Source organism: Pogoniulus pusillus, chromosome 31 (genome assembly GCF_015220805.1).
Source record: "Pogoniulus pusillus isolate bPogPus1 chromosome 31, bPogPus1.pri, whole genome shotgun sequence".
In the NCBI taxonomy this organism is placed as follows: domain Eukaryota; kingdom Metazoa; phylum Chordata; class Aves; order Piciformes; family Lybiidae; genus Pogoniulus; species Pogoniulus pusillus.
The window spans coordinates 10656526-10683603 of record NC_087294.1 but is presented as its reverse complement, the minus strand read 5'-3'; the positions used below and the strand labels follow the sequence as shown (position 1 = coordinate 10683603).

The 27078-nt window shown below is 42.5% G+C and overlaps 2 protein-coding genes and 4 non-coding genes across 10 annotated transcripts; 5 read left to right on the top strand and 1 right to left on the bottom strand.

The window, feature by feature from the left end:
• Nucleotides 1-45: 45 nt before the first annotated feature.
• On the bottom strand, nucleotides 46-16593 carry SLC18B1 (solute carrier family 18 member B1). 5 transcript variants are annotated; one of them, XM_064169340.1, is made up of 14 exons: nucleotides 16450-16593; nucleotides 15831-15973; nucleotides 14649-14744; nucleotides 12944-13017; nucleotides 12005-12152; nucleotides 10387-10543; nucleotides 9164-9300; nucleotides 7477-7578; nucleotides 6459-6550; nucleotides 5213-5308; nucleotides 4354-4428; nucleotides 3898-3991; nucleotides 3751-3797; nucleotides 46-603 (listed from the first exon to the last, which is right to left on the bottom strand). In XM_064169340.1, the coding sequence occupies exons 1-14, from the start codon at nucleotides 16493-16495 to the stop codon at nucleotides 528-530; spliced, it is 1383 nt and encodes a 460-aa protein (XP_064025410.1). In that variant the 5' UTR covers nucleotides 16496-16593; the 3' UTR covers nucleotides 46-527. The 5 variants fall into 5 exon arrangements, with proteins under 5 accessions (XP_064025410.1, XP_064025413.1, XP_064025412.1 ...); XM_064169343.1 differs by having other exon boundaries at nucleotides 46-600; XM_064169342.1 differs by having other exon boundaries at nucleotides 15831-15970.
• Nucleotides 16594-22482: 5889 nt separating this feature from the next.
• Nucleotides 22483-26190, top strand: RPS12 (ribosomal protein S12). Its single transcript, XM_064169131.1, has 6 exons — nucleotides 22483-22529; nucleotides 22668-22719; nucleotides 23090-23206; nucleotides 24792-24894; nucleotides 25289-25390; nucleotides 26104-26190. The coding sequence occupies exons 2-6, from the start codon at nucleotides 22706-22708 to the stop codon at nucleotides 26164-26166; spliced, it is 399 nt and encodes a 132-aa protein (XP_064025201.1). The 5' UTR covers nucleotides 22483-22529; nucleotides 22668-22705; the 3' UTR covers nucleotides 26167-26190.
• LOC135189301 (small nucleolar RNA SNORD101) lies at nucleotides 23883-23959 on the top strand. The gene has a single exon (XR_010308027.1). It is a non-coding gene; the product is annotated as a small nucleolar RNA SNORD101 (small nucleolar RNA).
• Nucleotides 25138-25223, top strand: LOC135189304 (small nucleolar RNA SNORD100). The gene has a single exon (XR_010308031.1). It is a non-coding gene; the product is annotated as a small nucleolar RNA SNORD100 (small nucleolar RNA).
• Nucleotides 25675-25809, top strand: LOC135189303 (small nucleolar RNA SNORA33). The gene has a single exon (XR_010308030.1). It is a non-coding gene; the product is annotated as a small nucleolar RNA SNORA33 (small nucleolar RNA).
• Nucleotides 26191-26528: 338 nt separating the features above from the next.
• On the top strand, nucleotides 26529-26613 carry LOC135189305 (small nucleolar RNA SNORD100). Its single transcript, XR_010308032.1, has one exon. It is a non-coding gene; the product is annotated as a small nucleolar RNA SNORD100 (small nucleolar RNA).
• The last annotated feature ends 465 nt before the right edge of the window (nucleotides 26614-27078 follow it).

Sequence of the window (27078 nt, the reverse complement as noted above, 5' to 3'; positions counted from 1 at the left end):
CATAACAAAGCCTTCTAGACTCTTGTCTATGAAAACTTGCAAAACTTAGCAAAAAATCCTTTATTGAAAACAAGATTGTGCTTAATGCTTTGTCATTTCAAATTCTGTTTCAACATTTTGTTACCAGTTAAAGTATTACATGATCATGAACGCTCTTTTTAAAAAGGACAGAAAAATAACTGCAGCAAAACAGTAGGCTTTATCCAAGAATAATGCACAGCAGGCTCAAGTATAGAAATCTGACATTCAAAAATATATCTCTTCTTATACAGTTGTGCACTGTATATAGAACACACCAGGCTGACATCTGAGGGTTACTCATCCCTTCAGCCAATCCACATTAGGACTTTCCAAAGAAAGGCAGTCAGTGTTTAGTGTTTCAAAAGAGTAATGCAGTTACAACTAAATCACAACTGATGGTTCACAAAGGGATCATATATCCCAGCTCCAAAACAATGAAACACTGTTAAGTTCACTCATCTCCATACTAGGTTACACCACAACAATAAACAGTATTGAAAGTATGACTATGTGTCACTGCCCATCAGCTGAGTTCTTTCTTCGTTGTTATCAGGAGGATTTGGCAGGATGGAACTGGAACTGCTAGCACAAGGTAAAAGAAGAGGAGAGAAGAAGTAAGATTAATATTCCCTTGGCATTTCTAGACAGTACCAACATCACAGGGGAAAAAAAAGGCACACATCACATAGAAAGAGCCATGTGGATGACTGGATTCAAGAGAAGTGTGGCCAGCAGGTTGAGGAAGGTGATTCTCCCCCTCTACTTCACTTTAGGGTCCAGTTCTGGAGCCACTATTACAAGAAAGATCTAGACATGCTGAAGTATGTCCAGAGAAGGGTCATGAGGATGATCAGAGGGCTGGAACACCTCTGAGGACAGACTGAGAGAGTTGGGACTGTTCAGTCTGAAGAAGGTTCTGAGGAACCTTATTGTGGCTTTCCAGCATTTGAAGAGGGTCTAAAATAAAGTTGGTGAGGGACTTTTTAGGATGTCAGGTAGTCATAGGACTAGGGGAAATGGAGCAAAACTAGAAGTGGGTAGATTTAGGTTGGATGTTAGGAAGAAGTTCTTCAGCATGAAGGTGGTGAGACACTGGAACAAGCTGCCCAAGGGAGGTGGTCCAAGCCCCATTCCTGGAGGTCTTTATGGCCAGGCTGGATGGGGCTCTGGGCAACTTGGTCTAGTGAGGTATTCTTGCTCATGGCAGTGGAGCTGGAACTAGATGATCCTTGAGACACCTTCCAACCCTGACAATTCTGTGATTCTATGATTTGGTTCCCCATTACCTCACAGAATCACACACTGCTGCTTTCACACCTATCATTTCACAGGTTCAGGTTGGAAAGGATCTTTAAAGGTCAACTACTCCAAGCTCCCTGCAATAAGCAGACATCTTCAACTCGATCAAGTTGCTCGAAGTGGTCCAGTGCTTGGAATACAACAACCCCAAGTAGTACTACAGGCTTGGGAGAAAGTAGCTTGAAAATTGCCCAGCAGAAAAGGACCTGAGGGTGGTAGTTAACATCTGACTGAATGTAAGCCAGCAGTGCGCTCACGTGGCCAAGAAGGTCAACAGCATCCTGTCCTGTTATCATGAATATTATGGCAGCAGGACAAGGGATGTGATAATGCCCCTGCACCCAGTACTGGTTAGGCTATAGTTTGAATACTGTGTTCAGTTTAGGGCCCCTCACTAGAAGAAGGATGTTGAGTTGCTGGAGTGTGTCCAGAGAAGGGCAACAAAGCTGAACAAGGTTGAAGGAACTGGGATTGCTTAGTTTGGAGAAAAGAACGCTGAAGGCAGACCTCATTGCTCTCTACAACTAACTGAAAGAAGGATGTAGTGAGGTGAGTGCTGATCTTTTCTCTCTAGTATCAGCTTACAGAGCAAGAGGAAATGGCCCAAAATTGCACCAATGGAGGTTTAGACTGGACATTAGGAAAAATTTCTTTACAGAAAGGGTGGTCAGGCATTGGAATGGCCTGCCCAGGGAGGTGGTGGACTCACTGTCCTTGCAGGTGTTCAAAAAGCATGTAGGCATGGTACTTTAGGCCATGGTTTGACATCCATAGCAGCATTAGGTCAATGGATGGATGCTTACAGCAACCAAAGCAATTTCATGAAAGCCCCTGTCCAGCCTGACCTTGAATGTTTCCAAGGATGGGGCATCCACTACCATTGGGCAACTTATGCCAGTGCTTCTCCATCCTCACTGCTGTTACAGGTTAAGCCTCTAGGGGGCTGGGAGGCGGACTGGAACCTGACCCCAGGTGCTCCTGGCCCATCCTGGTGGGAGGTCCCTCCAGGTAAAAGGTTAGGCCACTCCAACTTCTGTCTGCTGCCCTACAAGAGGCAAATGAACTCCCTGTTTTCTGTATCCTGCCTTGCCTGAGGAGCAACACCCTTCCTGCTATAACTGCTCCAGGCCAGCTAGTCACATGGCTGACCACCTACCTCCTGCATGCACCTCCATTCAGGCAATCAACTCTCAACAATCTGGTTCTGTATATAGTTTTGTATCTGTTTTCCTTCCCTTACACCTCTGTAAACTCCCTTACCATAAATTCCTTTTATTTATTGTTAAAGGGTTTTTTTAACGTCCAAAATTGGTGCTAGACTGTTTTTCTCTGGGTGTTTTGACCCTATTCACTCTTTCTACCTAGTTTCCTTTTCTTTTTCCAAAGAGGGGAGAGGAAAGGCATCCTATATTTAATTTTATTCTGTGAGCTTCGGGTCTTTGGGAAGGTCTAACCTAGAACAACTATAAAAATTTCTTCCTCATCTCTAGTCTGAATCTACCCTCTTTTAGTTAAAAAACACTGCCCCTTGTCCTGTTGCAACAGGTCTTACTTAAAAAAAAGTCACCTTTCTTACAGACCCCTTTTAAGTATTGAAAGGCCACAGTAAGGGTCTCCCTGGAGCCTTCTCTTCTCCAGGCTGACAAACCCCAGCTCTCTTCATAGGGAAGGTGTTCCAGACCTCTTGATATTCTTGTGCCCTCTTGCCCCCAACACTGGATCCACTCCAACAGGTCCATGTCTTCCCTGTGGTGAGCACTCTAGAGCTGGACACAGTATTTCAGGTGAGGTCTCACCAGAGTAGAGGAGGAGGATCAACTTCTTTGACCTGCTGGACACACTTAGTTTGGTGCACACCAGGATGCAAATAGCCTTCTGGGCTGCAAGCACACATTGCCAGCTCAAGTCCAGCTTTTCATCCACCAGTACACCCAAGTTCTGCTTCTCAGGGCTGCTCTAAATACACTGGCCTTGTTCAACATCATGAGGTTTACGCAGGCCCACTTCTCAAGGTTATCCAGGTCCCTCTGGATGGCATCCCATCCCTCTGGTGTGTCAACTGCACCACTCAGCTTAGTGTCATCTGAAAATTTGCAGAGTGAATGCAATCCTACTGTTTGTGGTGCTGTCAATATGTCAAACAGTACTGGCCCTATTACAGACACCACTTGTCCCTGATCTCCATCCAAAGTCATTGATCGCTAATCTCTGTATGTGACCACCCAGCCAATGTCAGCTCAGATACTCTCTTTGAAGTATTGCCTGTTTCAGGTCTGGTTAGGAAAACATACAAAATACTTAAGTGACACTTTTACTGCTCATGCTGTCATTCATTACCAGGTTGGTAGTAAGGAAAGCATAGATGTAGAGTGTCCAAAGATTTGCTCTATAAGGCTGCAAGTAAAACACAGAGCACATATTTCAGCATACCTTCTCCATCTTGCCTCAATGATATAGAATATTCCAGTTGCAAGGCCCTTTGAGGAAACAGTTAGTTACAATTGGTATAATAAACACCTTATGCAATAGCTCATAATTGCAATAGATATAAAAAGCAAAACATGTGCAATTACTCACACTTAACAGTGGCCATGCTCCTTGGATGGCTGAGGCCCACTCAAAGCCCAGCTTTTCACTTAGAAATCCTCCAAGAGTGGGACCTACAAATGCCCTACAACAAATCAGAAAGAGGAATTGGCATCCTAAATGAAAAAGACAATGGGTTTTATAAAAAAAAAAGGTTCAACTCTATATTAAGCATTATTTCAGTGACAACACAAATGCCCACACAACATGCACACTTAATCACTGCAGCTTTTTGATAACGCAAGGCAGTACCTTACTAGCAAAGAGTTCAGAGTCCATTCCCTTTGTCAGGTAAAAAGCTTTAACATGAACACCTGTTCAGCAAGAATTCTGAACTGAGTTCAGCACAATGACTGCAATGCAAGGTTGTAGTGCAGGAGGCTTTTGTGTGGCAATAGCATACCAACCAAAAGTTTAGAGCTTACAAAAAGGTGACTGTACACCTACCCGAGCGACCACATGGCACTGAAAAGTCCAGATGTCAGTCCCAGCAGACTCAGACCTTCTTCAAACCCATTCTCACTGCAGAAAGACAGACCAGTGAGAGTAATGCAACATATTGTTGTGTCTCCTTCTGTAGCCTTCACCAACAGAGAGGGTTTTTTTTCCCTTCCTTTTAATTTACATAGAACGTAAATAGTTAAGCTTAAGCATAGAGTGGAATCATGCTGATTTACCCAAGAATTTCTTCTTTGCTGACCCTCTGGCCAAGTGCAGTGCTACTGCTCATCTCCGATGCCTTCTGAGTAGTATTCCTAACATCATACCATTGCCCATTCTCCACATTTCATACAGCAAGTGCAAAAGAGTGGCAGGTGGCTTTTAAGAATGGAAGGCCTTTGTTCCAAGAGGCACATACTAATGAACAAAGACCCATCTAGGTCATTACTGCCAAGCCACATCACAGACCTCATACTCTGAGCAAGTATGAAATTTGTAGGTACAGCTGTTAAAGCTAATGCAGCCTTAAAATCCAGGAAGAACTGCTTGTTATTAATTGTTCTTAGAAGATGAAATAAATCCACACCCAGGTCACCCCATGCTACAAGACCCAAAGTCTGATGGACTTTGGTGTGTTCACAGTACTCAGGTATAGATTTACAAATTATACTTGGAAAGGGTGCTCAGTCTCAAAAATATGATACAAGAGAGTAGTGGAATCATTAAAGTGTTACTTGCTGGCTTTGTTTCAAAAGAAATGGGGAAAAAAAAACACAGCAAAAAAACCCACTTCATACTGAGCCCTGAAAATAAGCTGCCACTTCCTGTCAGTAACATGAAAGATGTGTTGGATTGAGTTACTTACTATGCACATTGCAGTATCTCTGGAAACGCTGGGATAGCACACATGATAAGGGACAAGCCAATCAAAACCAGCACTAGCACAAACATCCACAGCTGACTGGAAAGGAAAAAAAAAGAGGGGGGGGAAGAGAAAAGGCATTTAAAAGAAGTTAGCTGCTAAAGACTCTTTTTAAGTAAGGACCTTGTTTGACTGAAGACAAGAGTTACATACCAGCTCTCCATGACTAACTAGAAAACTACGTTTCTTGAAGCCAGAACACTACATTAATTGAACACTCAGACTTGAAAAGAACCCAGTTCTGTGCTTAAAACAAAAAAAACAAAGAACAAGACTTTGTAAAGTAATCTTTAAATCATGTGCTCAAATTAAGTATTTCCTTACCAAATGCAGTTCATTTTAAGAGGAGCACATGGAGAAAAGGTAGAAAGACTAGCATGACTCAGTAAAACAAATGCCCACATTTCAGGCTTGGCTTAAGACACAAGTGAAGGATACACAGCTACTGTTTGGTAGCCTAATACATTATAACCAAATAGATTTAGCTAAAGAGAAGAATGCTGAAGATTTTACTGATTTGTGAGACTAGCTCAAATGTAAGCTCTCACCAGTTTCAAATCCATGGCATTCTTTAAAAGTTGGAAGTCTAGGAGAAAGGAATTGACTCATTCTGCAAGCCTACTACCATCTTTAACAGAGCATATAACCTAGGACAAAAGGGCTGTACATCTTTGTAAGTGCAGCAGTGTTATGTTGTGAATTAACTTGAGAGATACAGGACTGCAGGGTTTGGGTGCAATACACACTATTTTTATTTACTTAACTGAAAGCAAAGCTATATTCTGGCATTTTCCTTTTTAAACTTGGTGCCATGGTCTAGCCTTGAGCTCTGTGGTAAAGGGCTGGACTTGATAATCTGTGAGGTCTCTTCCAACCCTGATGATACTGTGATACTGTGTGGAAGGAAAAGCAGCAGCAGCGTTCTCCCCACTATATGCATTAACATGAGCAATTGGTAGCAGCAAAAAGCAAAAGCAAAAGGATCTGTTTTGCAAAGTTGCAAGATCTCAATTTTCAGATGCTTCTATTGCTTTACATTCACAGTCTCATGTAAAAGTTAATAAAATAAACCTGTTTCATGGTCAGAGGTGGTAATTATAGACTCATGGACACACATGGCCACAGTGACAATGGCTATCACAAGAGCATCACATTAAGAAGACAGGTTCAAGAACAAACAGTTCTGTACCTTTTAATGTGCAGTACAGGAGCGGGTCCTAACATGAAAAAGCACAGTGCTGTTATTAGGCCTCCAGACACCAGCAGCCACTTTCTTAAGTACTGCAAAAGACAAGCAAGAAGTACGTAACTTAGAGATGTTAATTTGCAATACAACTATTTTGACTTTCCTTATATCCCTCTTCTAAATATTCATCTACTAAAAAGTACAGCTCCTGTAAAGACCATTATTACAAACTGGGAATAGAGAAGTGGCAGAGAAATTGTGAACATCATCAAGAAACAATGAATTTGAATTTCCTTGCCACCAGTGGAATCAATTTTGTAGTAAACAGCAGCTGCTCACTACAAACATTTCTGTGGGATACTGAGTAATACAAAGTATTTTCAGTCTTGCTCTTCTTTTGTGCAAAAAATATGTTTAATGTTTCTGCCAGGAAAGAATTGTTAGAAAACTGTCACTGTCCTTCACACACAGCATTCAGAGGTTTCCTTCATCAATTAGCAATGGCTGTCATCTGGGCAGGTTTAGAAAGAGACTTTGACAGTGCCAGTTTAAGAGTCAGATAACCTAAGTGTGCTGCTCTCTTACAGCATACTATCCAAAGTAGATAAAGTCAATACCACTGACCAGAACATCACTACACCTTATCTCAAAAGCTGATAAAATTATATATGATCAAAAGCACAGGTTAAGTGGGATATATATTTTCCCATTCTCCATTCCATATTGGCTGGAAACAGATTGTGATTAGTCCTCCTGAAAAAACTGACACATTTCAACTACAGGATACCTGTTCAATATCCTTTCTTATTTTGGACATTCTTGTATTACCTGGATCTCACTAAAGAAACCTTCAAGTTGGCAATATTCAGTGCACATGAAAGACAGAGAAATCTGTCCTGAAAGACAGAACCCTTTACAGGACAATGCCTACAGTCATCACTTCGATGTGAGAAGTTCTCCAGTTTTATTAAGTGTAGAGAGTGACTTACTAACCCTGTACAAACAGCAGCATAGTACTTACTGGCCGTTTGTCACTTAGGAGTCCAAGGAGGGGAGAAGACAGGGAGTATGAAAGTGCTAAACCGAGGAATACCAAGCCCACATAACCAGATGGGAGTTTGAACTACAGGAGGGAAGACAAAACAAGAAAAACCCAGAACATCAAACCTTAGATACTACACTCATTTAAAGACAATCCAAGAATTAGTTTAGGTCAAAATACTGAAATGCATGATATCATAGGGGGGTTTCAAGTACTTGAAGTCACTAGTAAGAGCTGTAGTTTCCTCCCATTTTCATTTCTAAGTAGAGAGTGAAAACATGTGGCAAGGGCACTCAGGTAACACCTAAATAATCGCAGTGGAAACACTATGCTATGAGTCTACACACAAACTCTGGCACATTTGAAACAGACACACTGATGTGGGTTTAGTACCTTTATTTCTCCTGTCTTCAGTTTTATTTCTGCTTTTAAAAAGCATAAATATTGTAGCTAATCAGTGCACCTTAAAAGTAAGTAGTGCTATAAAACATAATTCTGGCTTTAGATGATTTTTTGGAAAGAGTAAGAAGTTTATTGCAAACAACCCAAGGTCTACATTTTCCTAATGCAGAGTCATATTTTTGTACTGAAAGTATGTAATGAAAAAGCGTAACAGTCTCTCAAATGAGTGCTTCAACTACCAGTTAGAAGGTATTCCAAGAGATGGTTTTTGTGGCATGGGCTACAGAAATATTCACTATTTACTTGCCACGTGAAAGCACATGATAATAAATCCAATTTAGTGGCTAGAATACCTGCCGAGAAGGCTACAGCTCTTTCACAGTAAGTATCTGTTAGCACAGAGCAAAAAGAAAGCAGAAGAGCCACATCAGTGTGCAATGCTCTACAGTGGAATAATTACAGATCCCTCCTGGGTGGTGAACTACATCCAAATGGCCATTGATGGAAGAGGCTAGCACCAAGTCTCCTCCACACTGGATGAGTACTCTAAATACTGGACTAGTCAGACAAAAAGTATGAGCACAACCACTTGTGAAATGCTATTCTCAAGAAAAGTTAATAAACCACATAAAAAGCATTTCTTAATTTCACACAGGTACAGAATCTAAACCAGGTTACTTCAACTTCATTACCTTTATTTAGTTTCCCCACAATGTTGAAGTAAGAAATAAATAAGCAAATAGTAAACTAAACAGCTAAATAAACCAGTATTTGCATTTTAATGAGTGAAGATGTCAGCTAGAAGGCAATAAAGTGGCAACTGGTTTAATACTGGCATTGTAAGAGAAGTCAAGACCTGCAACATCACGTCCCTGAAAAATGTTCACACCAAGGGATATAAATAACAGTCAGTGACTATTGCAGGTTTTAGTTTGAGGAAATGCTCCCTGATTTACAAAACCAGCTACTGCATCCTTGTCAGAGGAGGCACTATGCAGTCATAAGCCAATCACGTGGGAAAAGCACGTTTTTAATGGCCTTTTATTTCTTCAAAAGTACCAATACCCAGCAGTAACAGGTGTCAATGGAAACTGATCTATCAGTACCGCAGAGATCAAGTTATGTGGAAATCTTGTTATTAACAGGTGAAGCAGCGTAGCTGGGCAAGGTGTACTTTTGTTTAGGATACTTAAACCACATTTATACCAGTTAGTTACTACTCAATGAGTCAGTAGTTCCCTGAATGTTAAGAGGATTTACTTACTGTCTTTAGGATGAACAGAGACATTGTGGGATCCAAAAAGCCTAAGCATGAACTTAAAGAAAATATATTAAAACAGAGTAGTACAACTTTGGGCAGAAGAATGAGCTTCCAAAAGGACTCCTTGCGAGGGATCGAATCTGTTTTGAGAGAAAAGAGGAAAGGAGGGAAGCTGCATTATTTTCAGCAGCATTGACCTTCTGGCTTCAGAAATAAATCAGTAGCTCACTTTTATCTAGCCCCATTACTGCCAGATTGATGTCATCTACATGGACCTGAGTAAGGTGTTTGACTCTGTCCCACATGACATCCTGGTCACCAGACTGGAAAAACATGGACCTGATGGGTGGAGCATTTGCTGGGTAAGGAACTGGCTGGACGGTCACACGCAGAGAGTGGTGATCAATGACACAATGTTCACCTGGAGACTAAGGACAAGTGGTGTCCCTTAGGGGTCAGTGCTGGGACCAGTGCTGTTTAACATCTTTGCCAGCAACATGGACAGAGAAATTGAGTGTACCCTCAGTAAGTGTGCAGATGAAACCAAGCTGTGTGGCACAGCTGCTAGAGGGCAAGGGATGCCATCCAGAAGGACCTGGACAGGCTGCAGAGGTGGGCCCAGGCCAACCTCATGAAATCCAACACAGCCAAGTGTAAGGTCCTGCATCTGAATTAGCACAATCCCAAGCACAAATCCAGGCTCGGTGGCAAATGGCTGAAGAGCTAATATTTATTGTAGTTTCAAACTGGCTAGTCTCCTTACAAATTCAGAACTCAGGGAGGGGGGGTCTAGCAGTAGCAGAACATGGTTAAGCACCAAGTTTCTTCTAAAAGCTGCTATACATAAAGTTATTCCCCAAGGTTTTCATATACAAGAGGAAAAAATACTTTAAAAGATTTTTTTAAGTGGCTAAGGTTTATTCTACAGAATACTAACAACTGCAAGCTAGAAATTACGATCTTGAGTGAAGACTTATCTTAACATTAACTTCATGTCCTGAAGCTAAGGAGATTAATAAACCACCCAAACCACCACGAATTTATCTCAGTCCACAGACTTGGACTCATTCCAGGCCGTCTGCATGCTCTATTTTGCATTAAAACATGGGCCTGACCAAGTTCATTCAGCTGGAGCTTTGCCCTCTTAGTTTTAGCAGATTTCAGAAACTGGCATTTTTTTACAACACAGAGAAAGGTGAATTAAAAAGACAAAGAAAGGTGCTTACCATATTTTGGTAATATGCACATATTGACAGGCACCAGAACCAGCACTACACATCCCAGTGTAATAAAAGGGATCTCATAACCAAACGATTGATACAAAAAGCCACCTAATGGTGGGCCCAGCACTAGTCCAAGTCCTGAAAAAATTTCAAGGCTGCCCTAAAGAATGAAAAAGGAAGAAAAAAAAAACCCTGAAATTAAGAAAATGCTGAGAAACTCTAGTATAACAGTAAAAGCAAGAGATTTTTTTTTTCTGAGAAGCAGCACAACATTTAGAATACTTAATCTGACAATTTGTATGCATTTGGTATGTGCACTTTTAGGGGACTGGAAGGAATGCCTTATGAGGAGAGACTGAGGGACCTGGGACTTTTTAGTCTGGAGAAGAGAAGACTGAGAGGGGATTTAATAAATGTTATAAACACCCGAGGGCTGGTCAGGAGAGGGGGGGATAGGCTCTTTTCACTTGCTCCCTGTGATAGGACAAGGAGCAATGGGTTGCAGCATAAGAGGTTTCACCTCAACTTCTTTACTGTAAGGGTCACAGAGCACTGGAACAGGCTCTCCAGGGAGGTTGTGGAGTCTCCTTCTCTGGAGACTTTCAAGGCCTGTCTGGATGTGTTTTCTGTGATCTGTGCTAGATTGTGTGGTCCTGCTCTGGCAAGGGGTTTGGACTCAATGATCTCCTTGGGTCTCTTCCAACCCCTAATATCCTGTGATCTTGTGATCATAATCAAACCAGTGAAAAGAAAAGTGCAACTGCATCACTAAGGGGTATGATACTAAATACAAACTTTCACCAAGTGGGACAGCAAAAGGAATTTTGCAGTTGTCTTCATGACTCAAGTGACATCCTTTGCTTCATTATGGGGGAAGCACCTGCACTGCAATGTTAGATACTCTTGTATCACCTACCACATGCCAGTTCTGAGGCAAAACAAACGGTCTGCTGATGGCAAGACCAGTATTTAAAACTGATGTGGCTTCTGACAGCACTCTTTCTAGATTTTAAACAATGGCAAGGTAGCTATCAAGCCACTGCTGCATGGCATTTCCAATTGTGGTCCTCATGACCACACACAGGCTTCAGCTATGTATCATGTTTGCTGTGCTGCAACCCAAAATTTAAGTCTAAGATAGATAAACAGACTTAGTTAAGTTGCAGTTACTTTAGTTACTTGTTTAAACTGCATTTTTAAAACCTACAAACAGGAAATCTTAAGCTTATTGACTGGATAAATCTTATCAACACTAATGAATTAATTAACCTCATTTTCTGTCATTTTAAAATCAGTCCACATGGATTCTTACCACACATGTAGAAGTAGTTGCTAAAAACCTTGTTAGTCTTTTAACAGTCTCATTTCAATGGGACTGGTTAACTACTGCCATTAACACTGTGCTGTCTTTAAAACATAAGTAATACATATTGCCTAATTTATATTTAACTGAAGATATGCTAAGGTCTAAATGTGTTCTAAGATTGCAATTCTAGATTATAAACAAACGTTATGTGGTGATTTCAAATATGCCTGTACACAAGACAGTAGATTTTCTCCTCCTGATTTTAAGCTGCCTACTGGTAGGTACTCAGCTGTAACACTGTTTTTTTGTACTTACCAGGACAGTAGCTATATTATTGGGAAATGCCTTTGCAAGGATTGAAAACGATGCTGTAACTGATGCAGCAAAACCCACTGCATCCATTGCTCTTACTAAAAAGCACAAACTAATGAACACTGGTCCACTTGGCACCTTGTCCAGCACTCTAAATAAAAACCAAACGAACAAACAAACAAAAAATCAACCAACAACAACCAAAAAAAAACAGTAAATGGAGATCTCTCAGAATGCAATAAGTAAGCTACTAAAGGTTCTAGAGCATCATTTCATATTCCTTAAAAGACACAGCTACAAGCCACTCAATGTATTCTATTATACCACATCTTTTTGAATCATACGGGTGAAGTCATTCAAAATCGACCAAACTATTTCTGGCAGCTTTCTCCTTTTCCCCTTTCTTTGGTGGTGAACAGAGCATGAAAAGCCTAACCTGTGAGAAACTGCAATGCCATCTTCTGTTGTACTTTATAACTTCTCCAGGCAACCATGAAAGCAGTCTGACACGTGTTACAACTACCTAATAGGAGATCCTTCACTGCTAATAAAACTTGCATTTTCCTAAAATGAGTGACTTAGCCTCTCCACCTGCCAAGCAAAGGTTCTCATTTGCTCTCAATATTTTTAAGATAGAAATATTGTGCACAAATCCTTTATTATTGCTGCACTTTGACAGACTCTTTGCTGCTCAGCAATTATGATAGCTATTTAAATACGTGGAACCTCCCTTTTTTGCTTTCCAAGTACTAACCAGGCCTTGAAATCTACTGAAAGAGAAAGGCATTCATTTTGCTTTACAGGGGATAGATAAGTGTTAGTGATGCACTAAGTTAGGTGACATAAGCCAACAGTCAAATGATGCCCAGTTCTGTTTTGCAGTTATCTTTACATGTGGATGCAAACAGTTAGAAGACAAATGCAACAAGAAAAATTACTCACCCAAACAGGATGGTCACACACCCCGAAACAAACATCCCTGACACGAGCATGAATTTTGCTCCAATTTGCGTGATCTGTAAATTAGATACCATTTTTATATGTCATTATTTCATGCACAGATCAAAAAATCTTTCAAAGTAAGTTACTGTTCAAAAATCAAACATTATGGGCACTTCATAAAGTACGTAACTAAAAGATCTGGAGACATTGCTCATGTCAAGTGTGCCTTCATGCAATACTGAACCTAAAAATACTCCAAACAGTTAAGTGACTTAACCCAGTTTTCAGAAGAGTAAGACAGCAATTCAGTTAACCATTTCACAGTTGCAGCTTCTGCAAAGCAGTTTACAGCAGCATTACTCATTACAAACAAACAGAATCTAATACATTCTGCCTCCAGCGCCATTGGCAATGCTAAGTCAGCAACACCAGCCACACATATGGATCAATGGAAGCTGATTTTAAAGCAACTTTATCTAAACCTTTAACAGCACAAAACTTTGTTCTAACAAGCACTGTAGCCCCAGGTTTCCCTATTCATTAGCAGGGAAAGATCCCCATCTTACTTCATTTCAGACTCCCAGCACCAGAGTGAAGGACAATGAAGGGCATGCCATAAAGCTAACTCAATCCCATAACACAGCTTCTGAGCTTCTAATTCCACACTGTAACTTCCCCTAAGGTACTTCAGACTCTTTCCTTTTTCAGGCCCGGACAACACCCCCGCATTTTGGCTATTACTACTAAAGCCATATTTCAGCAAGTTTCACTGAAACCCTCAAGATTTCTGATTCCTGGACTGTCCAGTCCTGTTGATGCTTACTTAACCTGCCTGCAGCAACAACAGCATGCTCACCCTCTCCTTCTCCACTGCAAAGTACTTGCTGAAGGCTTTGCCACAGTTGTCATCACAGGCACTGAGAGTGGATTTACCAATAACAGCTGTACAACACTTTGGTAAGCTACTACACTACCAGAGAAAAAAAATCATTCAGCATGAAGTCAAAGGAACTGCTTGGCCAAAGAAAGAAAACATGGTGAAATTACAGCAGCTCCATCTTCAGGTATGATCCTAAGCAGCCCTTACTAAAACTGCACAGGCAATGATGCTTCAACATACAAACAAATTTATTAGTAATTTCTCCAGCATGAAAAAAATTCTGAATCTGTGGGCAAACTGAATTTGCAAGAACTGGAGACACGTCTCCCACTGCTACATAATGAAGTGGAAGGAGAAAATGTTAAGTGGAAGTCATAACAGAAGGAAATCTTAAGAAAAAGGTAATTCACCAGAAAATAAGGAGTGCAGCTAACTACAGGGGAAAAAAAGAAATCTTAAGAATGGCACCAAAGGCAAACATTATACAAGTGAGTGCAACAAATGAAATGGCGGGTAGGGGGGAAGGAAATAGAAGAAAGGAGAACTGATAAGCAGATTAGACTGAAGCAAACAGAACACTTAACCAGAGGAATAAAACAGCTATGTGTCCACTATCCTATGCTACCCTCAAGACTCGTAGAAGAGCAGACTTGCTCTTCTTGTACCGGCAAGACTTAGATCATATTCAGACTGACTGGCCAAACTCCAGTTACTGCAGACACAAGCTGACAGACTGCTGTTGCATAGACTTTTCTTAGCCTTAGAGAACCATCTTCATGTACCAGCCTGTGTCATCACAGAAGTTACAGCTTCAATTATACTTACATAATTTCCCAAGATTAAAGATGACAAGAAATTGACCAAGGCAAAACATCCAAAAATCATGCCAACAATGGTGTTACTTGCACCTTTTTTTTCTGCCTGCAAAAAAGATCACATCAGTACAAAGATGAAGGGAAATTCTTGAGACAATTAACATTTGGGTTGTACATATATTTTTTCTGTTAGTGCGCTTACAAAGCAATATCCTTTCTCAAAGGCAGTTAAGGCCTCATAAGGCAACCGCACGGCAATTCAATGACATATAGCACTTCTACTTAAGCTACATGGAATTGAGGGAAATGCAACATTCATTCCTCAATAAATGGAAATATATTTGCTGAACAGGTGTGCTTGCTGAAGAGATGATCAGACTATACAGGAGGCTTCAGCTGGTGTGCAAAAAGAGCCAGCTACAAAGCTTTGATTTTTCATACGATGAGAGGGCAGTGAACAGATATGTTACCTTTACTAAATCACACCTCCCTGTAACAAGCACCAGGCAATTTTTTTTACTTACCCAACTGGCAAAATACACTTACTATGAGCAGTATACAGGAATATTTAGAAAATAAAAATCTTAACTTTTGTTAATGCTTGAAAACAATTTGATCATGAGAGAAATGGACTTTTGCTGCATAGACATCATGACCAATTTCTTTCTTCATCGTGTATTTAATAACATTGTATTTACTCAATGTAAACAGATTGTTTGGGGTTTTGTCCCTCCAATTGCTAAGTCAGGAAGGTGAAGGGTAAATAGAAAGCCCAACATGATTTAACAGAGAGGTAGCTATAAATGAAAAATCATTGAGTGGCTAGGGCACTGTAATCAAAGTCAGGATATGAGCAGAACTTTAACCTTAGCTCTAATATCAAACTGCTATGCAACACTGGGCAAAAAAAAAAACTTCACTTCATTAAGCATCTGTTTTATGTCATATCACTAGTTTACCACCTCCTCTGAAGACACGGGGAATATTAAATTATCAGTCCATGGATGGGATCCAAGTCACCATTATATGTACTTTATTTCAGTCAGCATCAGGCTAGGACTATGCATGTCCACAACTAAGCACTGTATCTCAGAGCTTTTAGCCAGCCATAAAGGTCCCAGTGTTGAAGATCCTTTTCAAAGTTTCAAGGTGCAATAAGCAATTTAAAGAGCAGCTGGGCTAGACTGTTTACCTCTGCAGGGAAAAAGGGTCCCAGGATCGAATAGCATATCATTGAACTGAAGTTTATAGAAGCTGCTGAAGCCATTGTACATAGCTGTTCTCTGGTAAACCCTCTTGACTGCACCTCGCTGGGTGCTTCTGGCACGCCATCTTCTTCAAAGAGAAATAAGGAGAGAAAAAGTAGCAGTATAAGCGGAGAGAGGGCAATAATAATGCTGAAATCAGGTTCGAAAAATTCAAATCCGCACGGAACTTATATCCTCCCGGCTCTCAGGATCTAAGCCCTGCTACGCTACCCCACTCCCTCACGCAGGGGCACACACTTGATTCGAAGGCAGCACCTTCCCCGCGAGTGTCCGCACGCAGCCCCCCTGAAAGCGCAGGGGCTTCCCCGCCGCGCTCGGAGCCGGGACAGCCCCGGTACGCCGTGATGCGGAACGCGGTCCCAGCGAGAAACCGCTCTCCTTTCCGGCGCGCCCGCTCCCTTTCGTGCTTGCAGGCTGCGGAGCGACCCTTCGACGCCGGCCCGGCCGCAGCTGGCAGACTGTGGCGCGGCAGCTGGCCCCAGCCCCGGTTGTGCCGCCTTGTCGCCGGCGGAGAAAAGTGGAACGCCCCTCCCAGGCATCTACCGAGGGACTGCTCGCTCCCTGCGCTGTCCGTCGTCCGGCTGCCCATGGTGAAGAAGCGGAGAGTTCAGAATCGCCACGCTTCTCGCCGCCCCGCCTGCCGCTGGCTGTCGGCTGTCACCGTACGGCGCCCGCCGCCACACCAGCCGCCGCCACTGAGCATGCTCAGGCCGCAGGAGTGGCCTGCCGCGCCCCGTGGCTCTGTCGCCACTGCCGGCAGCAGAACTGCGGTGCGTGTGGTTGGCATGCTGAGGCCTGCAGGGCTGCCAGTCCGAGAGGAAGGCGGTGCGGGCGGCGGCAGGCGCCGAGCTTGGACAGTCTGATAGTCACCTACCGGGGTAGGCTGCGCACTTGGCTCAGGGGAGCCGCGCACAGGGGCTGCTGGAACATGGCGTGTAGCCTGCGCTGTACGGCAGAAGTACAGCCAAGGATCACCGAGAAGCTGACTGGGCACTAGAAATACTTCTGACAAGCAGAAAAACACATATTCTAGAAGAGCTTCCCAATGAAAATGCAACTCTGAAGTGTATTAAAACAGGAGCTCAGTCGGCTCCTCGGTGTGCCTGAGCATGTTACTGTGGCTGTTAGTGACTAGGGAGGCTGGGGTCAGGAACTCTACATCCTACTCCAAGCAGCTAAAAGGGAGTTTGGATGGTAAAGGAGGCATTTGCTCCAGACACACTGCCATGCTACAGCTGGCCACCCCGACTGCACTTCCTGGAACACCCCCCCTTAGCCCAGCTTCACTCCGCAAATTGCCCTGGGGTGGCCAGCACTGAACTGCAGGACTGCTGATGTGCCATGCAGTCATCCGTTCGCAAAAGTGCTGCAACATCTGTCTTCCACGCATAAAGGAGATTCAGGATAGCTTCACAGGACTAGCACACCAGTTGTGATCAGTGATCATATATACAGCTCTAGCAAGAAATCATAAAGGAGTAACAGAACTGAACAGAATTGTACACAAGAATCAATAGCTATAAACTGACCAGGAGTAGGTTTAGGCTGGAGATGAAGAAGAGGTCATATATTGAATGCACTTGGCACAAATTCCTGTCTGGAAAGGAGGATAGTGAGAAAGAAGATGAGGTGTGAGCTGAGGACCTCTTCAAAATTGCAAAAAACCACAACAGACTGCATATTGTTTGAAGGGAAAGGCAGTAAAATCTTTCTTCAAAGCACAACTTTAGGTCCTCAAGTGTTCCATCTAGTCACCAGCTATTGTAGCAAGATGCGTAATTAGGACATTTCAGAGCAAATGGTACCATGTACCTAATTTTAGAACCCCACACTCCATATGACTTGAAAAGGCACAAGTACTTTTATCACAAGACTAGGAAACTTGCAAGTCGTCCTGAGTTTGCAGGAGAGTAAGAAAAAAGGTGATATATGCAACTCACAACACACAAATAGAGTGTGTTTCTTAAGAGAAACTTAAGATTAAAATCAGGAAAAGAAAATAACGCTTTCATTTTGTGGCAACAGATAGTTATATTCAGGAGGTGAAACAGTTTTCACTCCAACTATTTGCTCTTTTGAGTCTAGACTCTCACTCAGGAGATTCCAACTACTTTAAAAACCTAGTCATCCTCATAAATAATTGCATGACAGTAATGAGTGAGCCAGAATAATGAGTCAGATCTCCTCCAGTCCACACATGCAGTAGGTTGAAGTGTGAGAAGTAGCAGTAATGCACTGCTATCAGCATTAACTGTAACTCCCAACAGCAAAACAGGTGTGAACTCCCTCTGCAAGCATACAGATTACTTATGCACATCTCCTCATTATCAGAAGAAATTGATTGACGGAGCATGTTTGTTAATTATTCATATGTTCTTCAAGAGCTATAAATTTGTTAACTTGTGAACCAGGACTTGTTACCAGTCTGTCACTACAGCTTTAAGTCTAACAAAAACCACAGAGTCACAGAATACATTTTGTTGGAAGAGATCTTGAAGATCATCTAGTTCAGTCTTCAACCCAGCACTTCAAAGTCAACACTAAACCACGTCCCCAAGTGCTGGGGCCACAGTTCCAGGGATGGTGGCTCCAGTACTGCCCTGGGCAGAACATTCCAATGTTTGATAACCCTTTCAATGAAGAATATTTCCTAATATCCAGCCTAAACCTCCCCTGGCGCAGCTTGTAACCATTTCCTCCAGTCCTGCTGCTTGCCACTATGGAGAAGAGGCTGTCAGGCTGTCCCACAGCTTGCTCCAACTTCCCTTCAGGTAGCTGCTGAGAGCAATAAGGTCTCCTCTCAGCCTCCTCCAGACCGAACAGCCCCAGCTCCTGCAGATGCTCCTCACAGTGTTACCAAAACCAGCACATAAACTCCCCAAAACTGATTTTCGTTATGGCCAGTCACACAGGAGATCACTCTGCCCACCTGAGCACCTGATCGAGCATCTGACAGAGAATATCTATCAGCATTCTACTCATATTCACTACGTTTCCAGGAATTAACATATTCATCAACTTTAAAGAGCTCATGCTAATATATGCAAATGTATCTCCCACATGTGCATTTTAGGGAAGGGTCTTCAAGAAACATCCCCCAACTTCCTCCCCCTCTGGTGCACCAACCTTCTTCGTCACTCTGGTTGCTAGTTGCCCTTATGCATGCTCAGAGGTGTGGAGTTAAAGCGGCTCTAATGAAACCACACAATAACCACATCCTTTCAGTCTAGTGTAGAATCTGTTGAAGGCAACAAAACCCCCAAAAAATGTTTTGTTCAGTTACTGTGACAAGCTTTCTTCTTTTCATATTGGTATTGCAGTGCCATAATTTGTCCTCCTTCTAAGCCACCAGGATGGTCTCACCATACTTTTTCTAGGCACTTGAAACAGACAACTCTTGCACTCCTAGGCAGCAGCACATGGTTTGGCTGTTCCAAACCATTACGTGGAGGGACTTGGAAATACACATCTCTCCCCTCTGAGCTGGCAAACAAAACTTATATGGAAGGGCAAAATAAAATAAGCAAAAGTTTGCCCTCTACAAAAATCTTTACATTGCAGAACCTTTTTCTGAACTGTGTGACCAGGAAACTACTCAGATAATTGTTTAGGACAAAATGCGAAGCAGTGCTGCTTGCAAGAAGGCTTCCAACTCAACATTGCACAGGGCTGAGAAACTGTGTCTGGTTTGGAATGAAAATGAGATGATTCTGTCTTGTGACATTAGAAATCCAAGTGTAGCACGTGTCTGTGCTTTTCTATTTCTAGAGACAAATTTCAGAGGGAAATCAGTCCTGAACAGTCCTTAAAGAACTGAAATTCAGAACCAGTTGTTCATCATTTAGCACTGTCATAGACCTCTCTTGGGAGTTTGCAATATCTGACACTTCTGTCTGTCTAATTCCTATTTCACCATAGCATGCCACTATCTGAATTAGTCATTCCTGAATCTCCATAGCTTACATGGCACTTAAGATACAACTGGAGTCTAGCAGTTTGAAGACAAGACAGGAATAGGTTGCCAGGGTGAGCATAGGCTGAAAGAAAAGGTTTGATAGCTAAGAGAGAGCGAAGCACAATCCTCTGACTGCAGTATTGCTCCTTTAAAGAAGTACCTATGTTCAGTTGACATTTTAGTCATAGAAGGAAGAAAAGAAAAAATGCCAGCACAAAAAGGTGAGACAGCAGCAGTTAAGAAACTGATGGAAAGCACAGAGGGTAGAAGCTATAACCACCCAAAGACTTATGCAAGAAGATGGTGAGTCTGGATGAATTACCCAGAACAGCAGGCTGGTGAGAATGTCATGGGACATCATCTTGTGCTTACTCTTCTCCCCAAATACAAGTTTATGAACAGCATGTGATACTGTTTATAATATAAAGAAGTCTTGAGAGGACCAAGTTCCTCTACAGGGGCTGGCTACTCAGTTCAATACCAGGCCAGTGTTTAGACTGTCTCTGCTTCAGCCCTCTAGAACCCAGGCAGGTTCCCAGTTTCCTCCCACTGTGTCTGTTATCCCGCTCACACCCCCTCAAGTATACTACCAGTATTCTCAGCACAGCAGTGTAATCCTTGGCTTAAATGTGTCACGGCCCATGGCTGCATGCCAGCATTTAAACTCCAAGGTGCTGAATGGACAGCTTAACTCCATGAGAAAATACAGAGGCTAAGAAAGTAGCAACTCCTTTTAGGAATCCAGGCAGAAAGGTGGAGTAGGTGGAGTAGTGCCAGCAGCGTGCTCACACTTTTCATTGGAGTGGACTTTGAAACAGAAGCTCATGCTCCCATTACACACAAACAGGTACTCCAACTCCTGAGACTGCAACAGAGTACAGTGCCAAAACAAACCTCCCATACATAACTTTTATCTTAGTGCAGCTTTGTTTTCTTGCAATAACCTACCTCTAGAATGATAATTATAATCTGAATGTCATGAACACTTTTGCTGCAATATAAATCATTCAGATGTGCATACTTCCATCTCCTGGACAGAATAGATACTGCACTTACTCAGCAACACTGATGCACCCTGTGGTGGTGGTGCCTGTGTTTAGCCTGTATCTGAGGCTATATACTACAGCAATTGCTCTATCGCCCCATGACCTCTCTCCATCAGAGAAAATCAGGAAAAGAAAGAAAGACACGGAGGTTAAAATGAAAAATTGATTTAATGAAACAGCCAAACTAACACAAATGTAAATATAAGATAGATAAAGTTACACTCAGCACAAAAAAAAAGTGCAGCAGTCACAACAATCAAGAAGACAGGCCTCAAGAGCTGGAAGACAAACGGGATGAATAGAAGCCCAAGCAGGAAACTCTACCAGGCAATTCCCCTCTCCTTAGCAAACTCCCCCCTTTATACTGTGTGTTGCCTGGGATTCTGGCCAGATGCAAACTTCATTTTATCCTGTGGTGACCTTAAGGGAGCTAATGGTGCGTTGTTCCACTCAGTACAAAACCATCACTATAGATCAGGTGTCTTTGAGATTTCTTTAAAGGGCATAAGATTAAGTGGTAGGAAGCTATAGGGAAGATCATTCTCCCTGAAGAGAAGAAATGAAGATGAGCATTATGAATCTGTGTGTGCTTGTGTGCTTTCTGGGGTCTGAGCAATATGAAGGAAATTGTACATTCCCACTTCCATGTAGAGGAAGGAGGGGAGAAGTCGTAGACAAGAGTTGCATGGGAGCTGCTAAATAAGAATACCTGTCTTGGGTTTGCAGTAGTTGCTGGCCACAATTCTCCTGACTGCCTCAGTGGGCATTAGCCAGGAGACACAGATGGAGCCTGGGAGTGCTGCAGCTACAGGCCCCCCCCCAGCCAGACCTTCCCCCCTGCAGACTCAGAAAGGTCATCCTGCTTGAGCTTGTGGTCTGTGGCTGTCTTTGAGCTAGCTGAGCGGTGTCTATGTTCCCCTCTGTCCTCCCCTGCCTTCCTTAGCCCTGAGATGTCACTGTATGGGTGTCTCCTGCGTTCAGCTTACAGCCTGCCACTGTACAGTATCAGAGCGCTCAAAAGACATACTGTGGAAAAGGTGGCTGGCAGCGTCGGTGTCAGGATGAGCCATAAGCAATGGCTCCCAGTACTGCCCTGCTTTTCTTACATTGCCGCCATGCACTTGTTTACAAAGCTGGCAATACCCAGGCCGTCCAGTAATCGAATAATCGCATCTCAGACAGGATGGATCGACAGCTCCTGAGCAAGCAGCGCGTTTGCAGTGTGGTGGCTGTGGGGCACACAGTCAGCACAAGCACTTGTGCATGCGTGAGCTTCTGACAGGAACGGGAACGTGCAGTTCACTTCTTCAGTTTCCGAGCTACAGCCAAGTGCTGCAACTCCCGCTGAAAGCCGACAGAGACTTGAGGTCTGTTCCCCACCTTGCTCCAGGCTCTCAGGAACAGAGCCATTTGAAGCCAGGGCGTTTTAGCATTAACAAGCCCTAGGGAACACGACAGGACCCAACCGCTGGCAGTTTCCCCGCGTGGAAGCCGGTATCTGGCGGCTCAGGCAGCGCGGCGGACAGCCTCCGAGCCCTCGCGGGACGGGGTCCTCGCCTGCTATAAGAACGTGAGACGGAACTTCCGCCTTCTCTTTCCTGTGCGGCTCGCGGTGGTGCGGGGTGAGTAGCAGACATGGCTCCGCGGCCTGCCGAGCTCAATCCCCGTCGCTGGCGGGGCATCGCGGCAGGAGCGGGCCGGGCGGGGGCCCCGGGGCGGCCGGCACCACTCACCGGGGCGGCTTGTGTCTGTATTTGCAGCAGGAAGCCGGGCGGGGACAGCACCCACCGAGAGCGCCATGGCCGAGGAAGGGTGAGCGGGTCTGGGGCCGTTGGGGGTGGCAGGCTGAGGGCCTCTGTCTCAGCGGCGCCGTTTTGTGTCGGGCTTTACCGCTGTGGCCGCGCTCTGCCTGCGCAGGGCCAGGCCCCGCCGTGGTGCTGCCGCGTGGTTGGGCCTGGCTGCTGTGTGCACTCTGTAAAAAAGCGCGGAAAAGGCATAGCTGGCTGGTTCGTCCTGCAGCATTTAACTTCGTAGTGTCCTTCAAATCCGTCTTTCTTGCGTTCTTCACCTATTTGCTTTTTTGGGGGTTATTTCCTAAACAATTGGATATTTGCAGGTCATGGGAAGTTTCAATTCTTATTGCAAGGTGTTGGCATATGTAGCAATATTTGTCTTTCTTTAGCATTACTGCTGGAGGTGTAATGGATGTTAACACCGCCCTGCAAGAAGTGCTGAAGACCGCACTTATCCATGATGGCCTTGCTCGTGGTATTCGTGAAGCAGCCAAAGCCTTGGACAAGTAAGTGTTACTTTCCTGTTTTATCTATAGTGAATAGCAAAAAACTGGTTGAGGTAGGTTGTGATGAGGTAAGCTGAACACATACAGTAGTCACTTTGCCCACATGTTTGTTTGAAAGTTTGCAAGACCATAGTTTTCTGCCAGTGATTTTTTTGTCATTTGCTATCTGTATTTTGGGGCCCTAAGCTGTGATCTTAAAATGCAGATGCTAAACTCATTGATTTAAGAATGACAATACCTCGTGTATTAGGTTCTGTCCTTTTGTGACTCCTATTGCCCTCAATTTTCACAGGCACTGGTTTTGTGAAGAAAATGGAGCTGTGCTTATGGTATCTAGCTAGGAAATCTGAGACTCGTGAACCTTTATATTTTAAGAAGTTAAAAACCCTTTTCATTGAAAGGGTCAATTTTTATGTCACAGCGCTAAAGAGCTGCATTGGTACTAGATCAGTATCACGCTTGTCATACATGTGCAAACTAATACGAGTTTCTGGATAGAGTGAAGTACTGTATTTATGTGTGTATATGTTAACATACAGTGCATGTATTTCTGTACATATACACATGTGCTAGGGCAGTGATGGACTTAATCATAAAGGTCTTTTACAACCTAAAAGTTGTGTGATAAAAGCATGTGCATCTAAGGACAGCCAGTACTTCAATGCAGTGCTGCAGTGTTTGAGTGATGACTTCTAGTAATTAGTCGGATACCCCTTCACTCGTCGTATGAGTGAAAACAACAGTCTGACAAACCTGTATGCAAAAAAAAACGCTTGAGGTACCAAAGAATGGGAGAGACACAACATGAGTGACTGCTGGCTAGTTTGTGAGGGTTCTTTTTTACTAAAGCAATTTCACATGTTGTGTGTTACAGAGGATGGTGTATGTGTAAGGTTTACATACATTTATGTGGTGCTTCTTACTTGGAAATATTTCTGGATCATTTGGGTGAAACTAGTGATGAAGAAAGCCATAGGGAAAACTGACTTTGCAGTGGTCAAATTACATTAGGTTGAGTATAGAAAACCTATACAGCTCTCTCTGTTGTCAGGTATCCCTTTGGTATTAACATTGTACCACAGTATACAAAGATCCTAATTAGAATTGGGACCCTGTCATAACAGCTTCTTTGAACGTAAGTAGAAAACACTGTTCTGAAGAGCTTGTAATGGCTTGACATGGAAATTCAAGCTTCTAATAATTACAATTCTAATGTTAAATTGTTGTAAAAAGCAACATGTAACTTGGTTGCTTTCTAATAGTAATACCAGTTCTTTATAGGATCTGGTGTTTATCCAGTCATTGCACTTTTTTCCAAATGGCTGAGAATTTAGTGTGATTTCTAGAAGCTTCTAAATCTGGCAATAAAGCTAACAATATATGAATGGTCTGTTATGTATATTGAAAAACATAGTAGTAGGTCATATGAAAAGTATATTTAGTATTGCAAAAAGTATATGGTATCTCAGAACCAAAAATGGAGCTTGAAAAGTATTTGTCTAGAAATGCATGTGCTGAATTTTGTTATTAACAGTTTAAGCAGCAAGACCTGAAGTTATACTTGTTGACTTTCATGTTTCTTTAGACGCCAAGCCCATCTTTGTGTTCTGGCTTCAAATTGTGACGAACCCACATATGTAAAATTAGTTGAAGCACTTTGTGCAGAACATCAGATCAACTTAATAAAGGTAAGCGTTGGAACTTTAGACATAAGTTTGGAACAGTTGCCCTACTTGCAATGTAAGCTGCTTGTTTTAGCATATAGAAAGGTGAACCATTGAAATATTGTAATTCTGTATACGGCTTATTATATGTATCAACCTAACCTTAAAATGAACGTTTACATCTTGTATAATAAGAACTAGAATCAGTGCTGCAAGTGATGGAGCACAGAGAGTGTCTCACTGTAACTTGAAATGAAAATACTTCAAGCTGTACAATGATGATAACTTTGGCTCCCTCTTCTGATACTTGTGAGGAAAGCAGCCATCCGTTACCCAAATCTTCTGAGTACGGCAATTTTTGCTGAACCTAGTTGTGTTGTGGGTGGCTGGTTCTAACAAGATCTAATGTTTTACACAGGTTGATGACAACAAGAAGCTGGGTGAATGGGTGGGTCTCTGCAAGATCGACAGAGAAGGAAAACCTCGCAAAGTTGTGGGCTGCAGTTGTGTGGTTGTCAAAGTAAGATGCAATTACAGATTTTTCTTGACTTCTGAAAACAAGCAGCAAAGATAAGGTTGCTTTAGATAAGGAACTGTTAAATAGAACTCTTAGATTACTCTCTTTAAACAGTTTCTTTCCATTGACAGTGAAATTAAACAGCTTCTATATTCTCTTTCATGTTTATTTAAAATACTTAGATTAATTTTGTGAGTTAGCAGTTGTCTGTTAAGTATCTGTGCCTGCTTGCTAGCAAGGAAGGACCTTTTAACTAGAAAGGTGAAGTCTTGCTTTGTGACAGAAAAATGCCAGTTCAATGTATCTGCTGAACTTGAAAATGTTTTGCAGAGCATATTTTAAAATGATGCTGGTAAAGTAAAGCCACAGTACGAGCCTTGAAGTCACTGTTGTCTTTGAGGTCCCAAGAGATGGCTACATCTTGACAGAAAAAGACTAATGCCTTCTGCATGCATTTATTCAAACCTTTGCTCATTTTTCCACATACATTACTTGTCTTGCTTTAAGCAGAAATGAAACATTTGCTTGGATCTGTACCAGTAGGTGTTAAACTTGAAAGAAATAGAATAGTCCGTCCTTAGAATAGCCTTTTGTTAGTCAACGAAGGGAAAGTAGCTCCAGGGGTAAAAGTGTTACAATCTGTTTTCCTTTTAAAAAGAAGGTTGTAAAATTTTGAAAGGACCTGTATGTTATTAATGAGTTTCCTTGTGTTACAGGACTATGGCAAGGAATCTCAGGCCAAAGATGTCATCGAAGAGTACTTCAAGTGCAAGAAATGAATGGAAAATAAAATTTGAACCTGGTGTGTGTGTGTGTGATTAATGGGTGGGTGTCTGTGGACATACTCTCTTGAGTTGCAGTATTTAACACCAGAAGACTGAAGGACTTTGCAGATCTTGGTATAGTTTATTAGTGTTTTTAATGTTGACAGTTTGATAAAAAGATAAATGAGTCCCTGATACTCCTTTTCTAGTGTGCCTCTCTTTCTGATTCTTATTCCAGAAGTTAATGGCATAGGGAACTTTTCACTGTTTCTCAGTTGCAAGAATGCTGACAGTTGATCACTACCTTTTTGGCAGTGCTTATGCTTGTACTGCTGCAGGGATTCTGAGTAAACTGTTAGGGAAGTCTGAAGTACTGCTGCATCTGTGATGAAAATTTGGCTCCCTCTACTGAACCAAGTGAGGAGAAAAGCCTTAACCGTTACCCAACTCTTCTGAGATGTTGCAGGATTTTTTTTAATGCTCTTTATCCAGGGTCTTTACTTGACACAAGATGGATGTTTTGTTTGTCCTGCCCCCAGTTCTGAAGCAATTGTGGGTGGAATTAGCTTCTTATAAGTACGTGACAATACTGTGATTCTGTAGGGGGTCTTAATAGTAAAGTTAGCCAAGTAGTTTGCTGCTCAAAGAAGGCAGTGTTGAACTCTGGCTTGCCCTGTTGGCTTTGTTTCTCTGGTATTTGGATGATTTACATAACTTGTGTTTTTATCACATTTTTGCCTTTTGGAAATGAGGTAGGATTCAGACTGGAATACCTTTTTTCTCTCCCAAGTTTTTTTTAGATCTGAGCAGCTCGAAGTGGAGTCATAAAGAATTGTTCAAAGTGGAGTCATAAAGAATTGTTCCAGTTTGATGATAATGGGACATTAATGTGAATATATGGAACTGCACACCTGTAGACTGAAGACT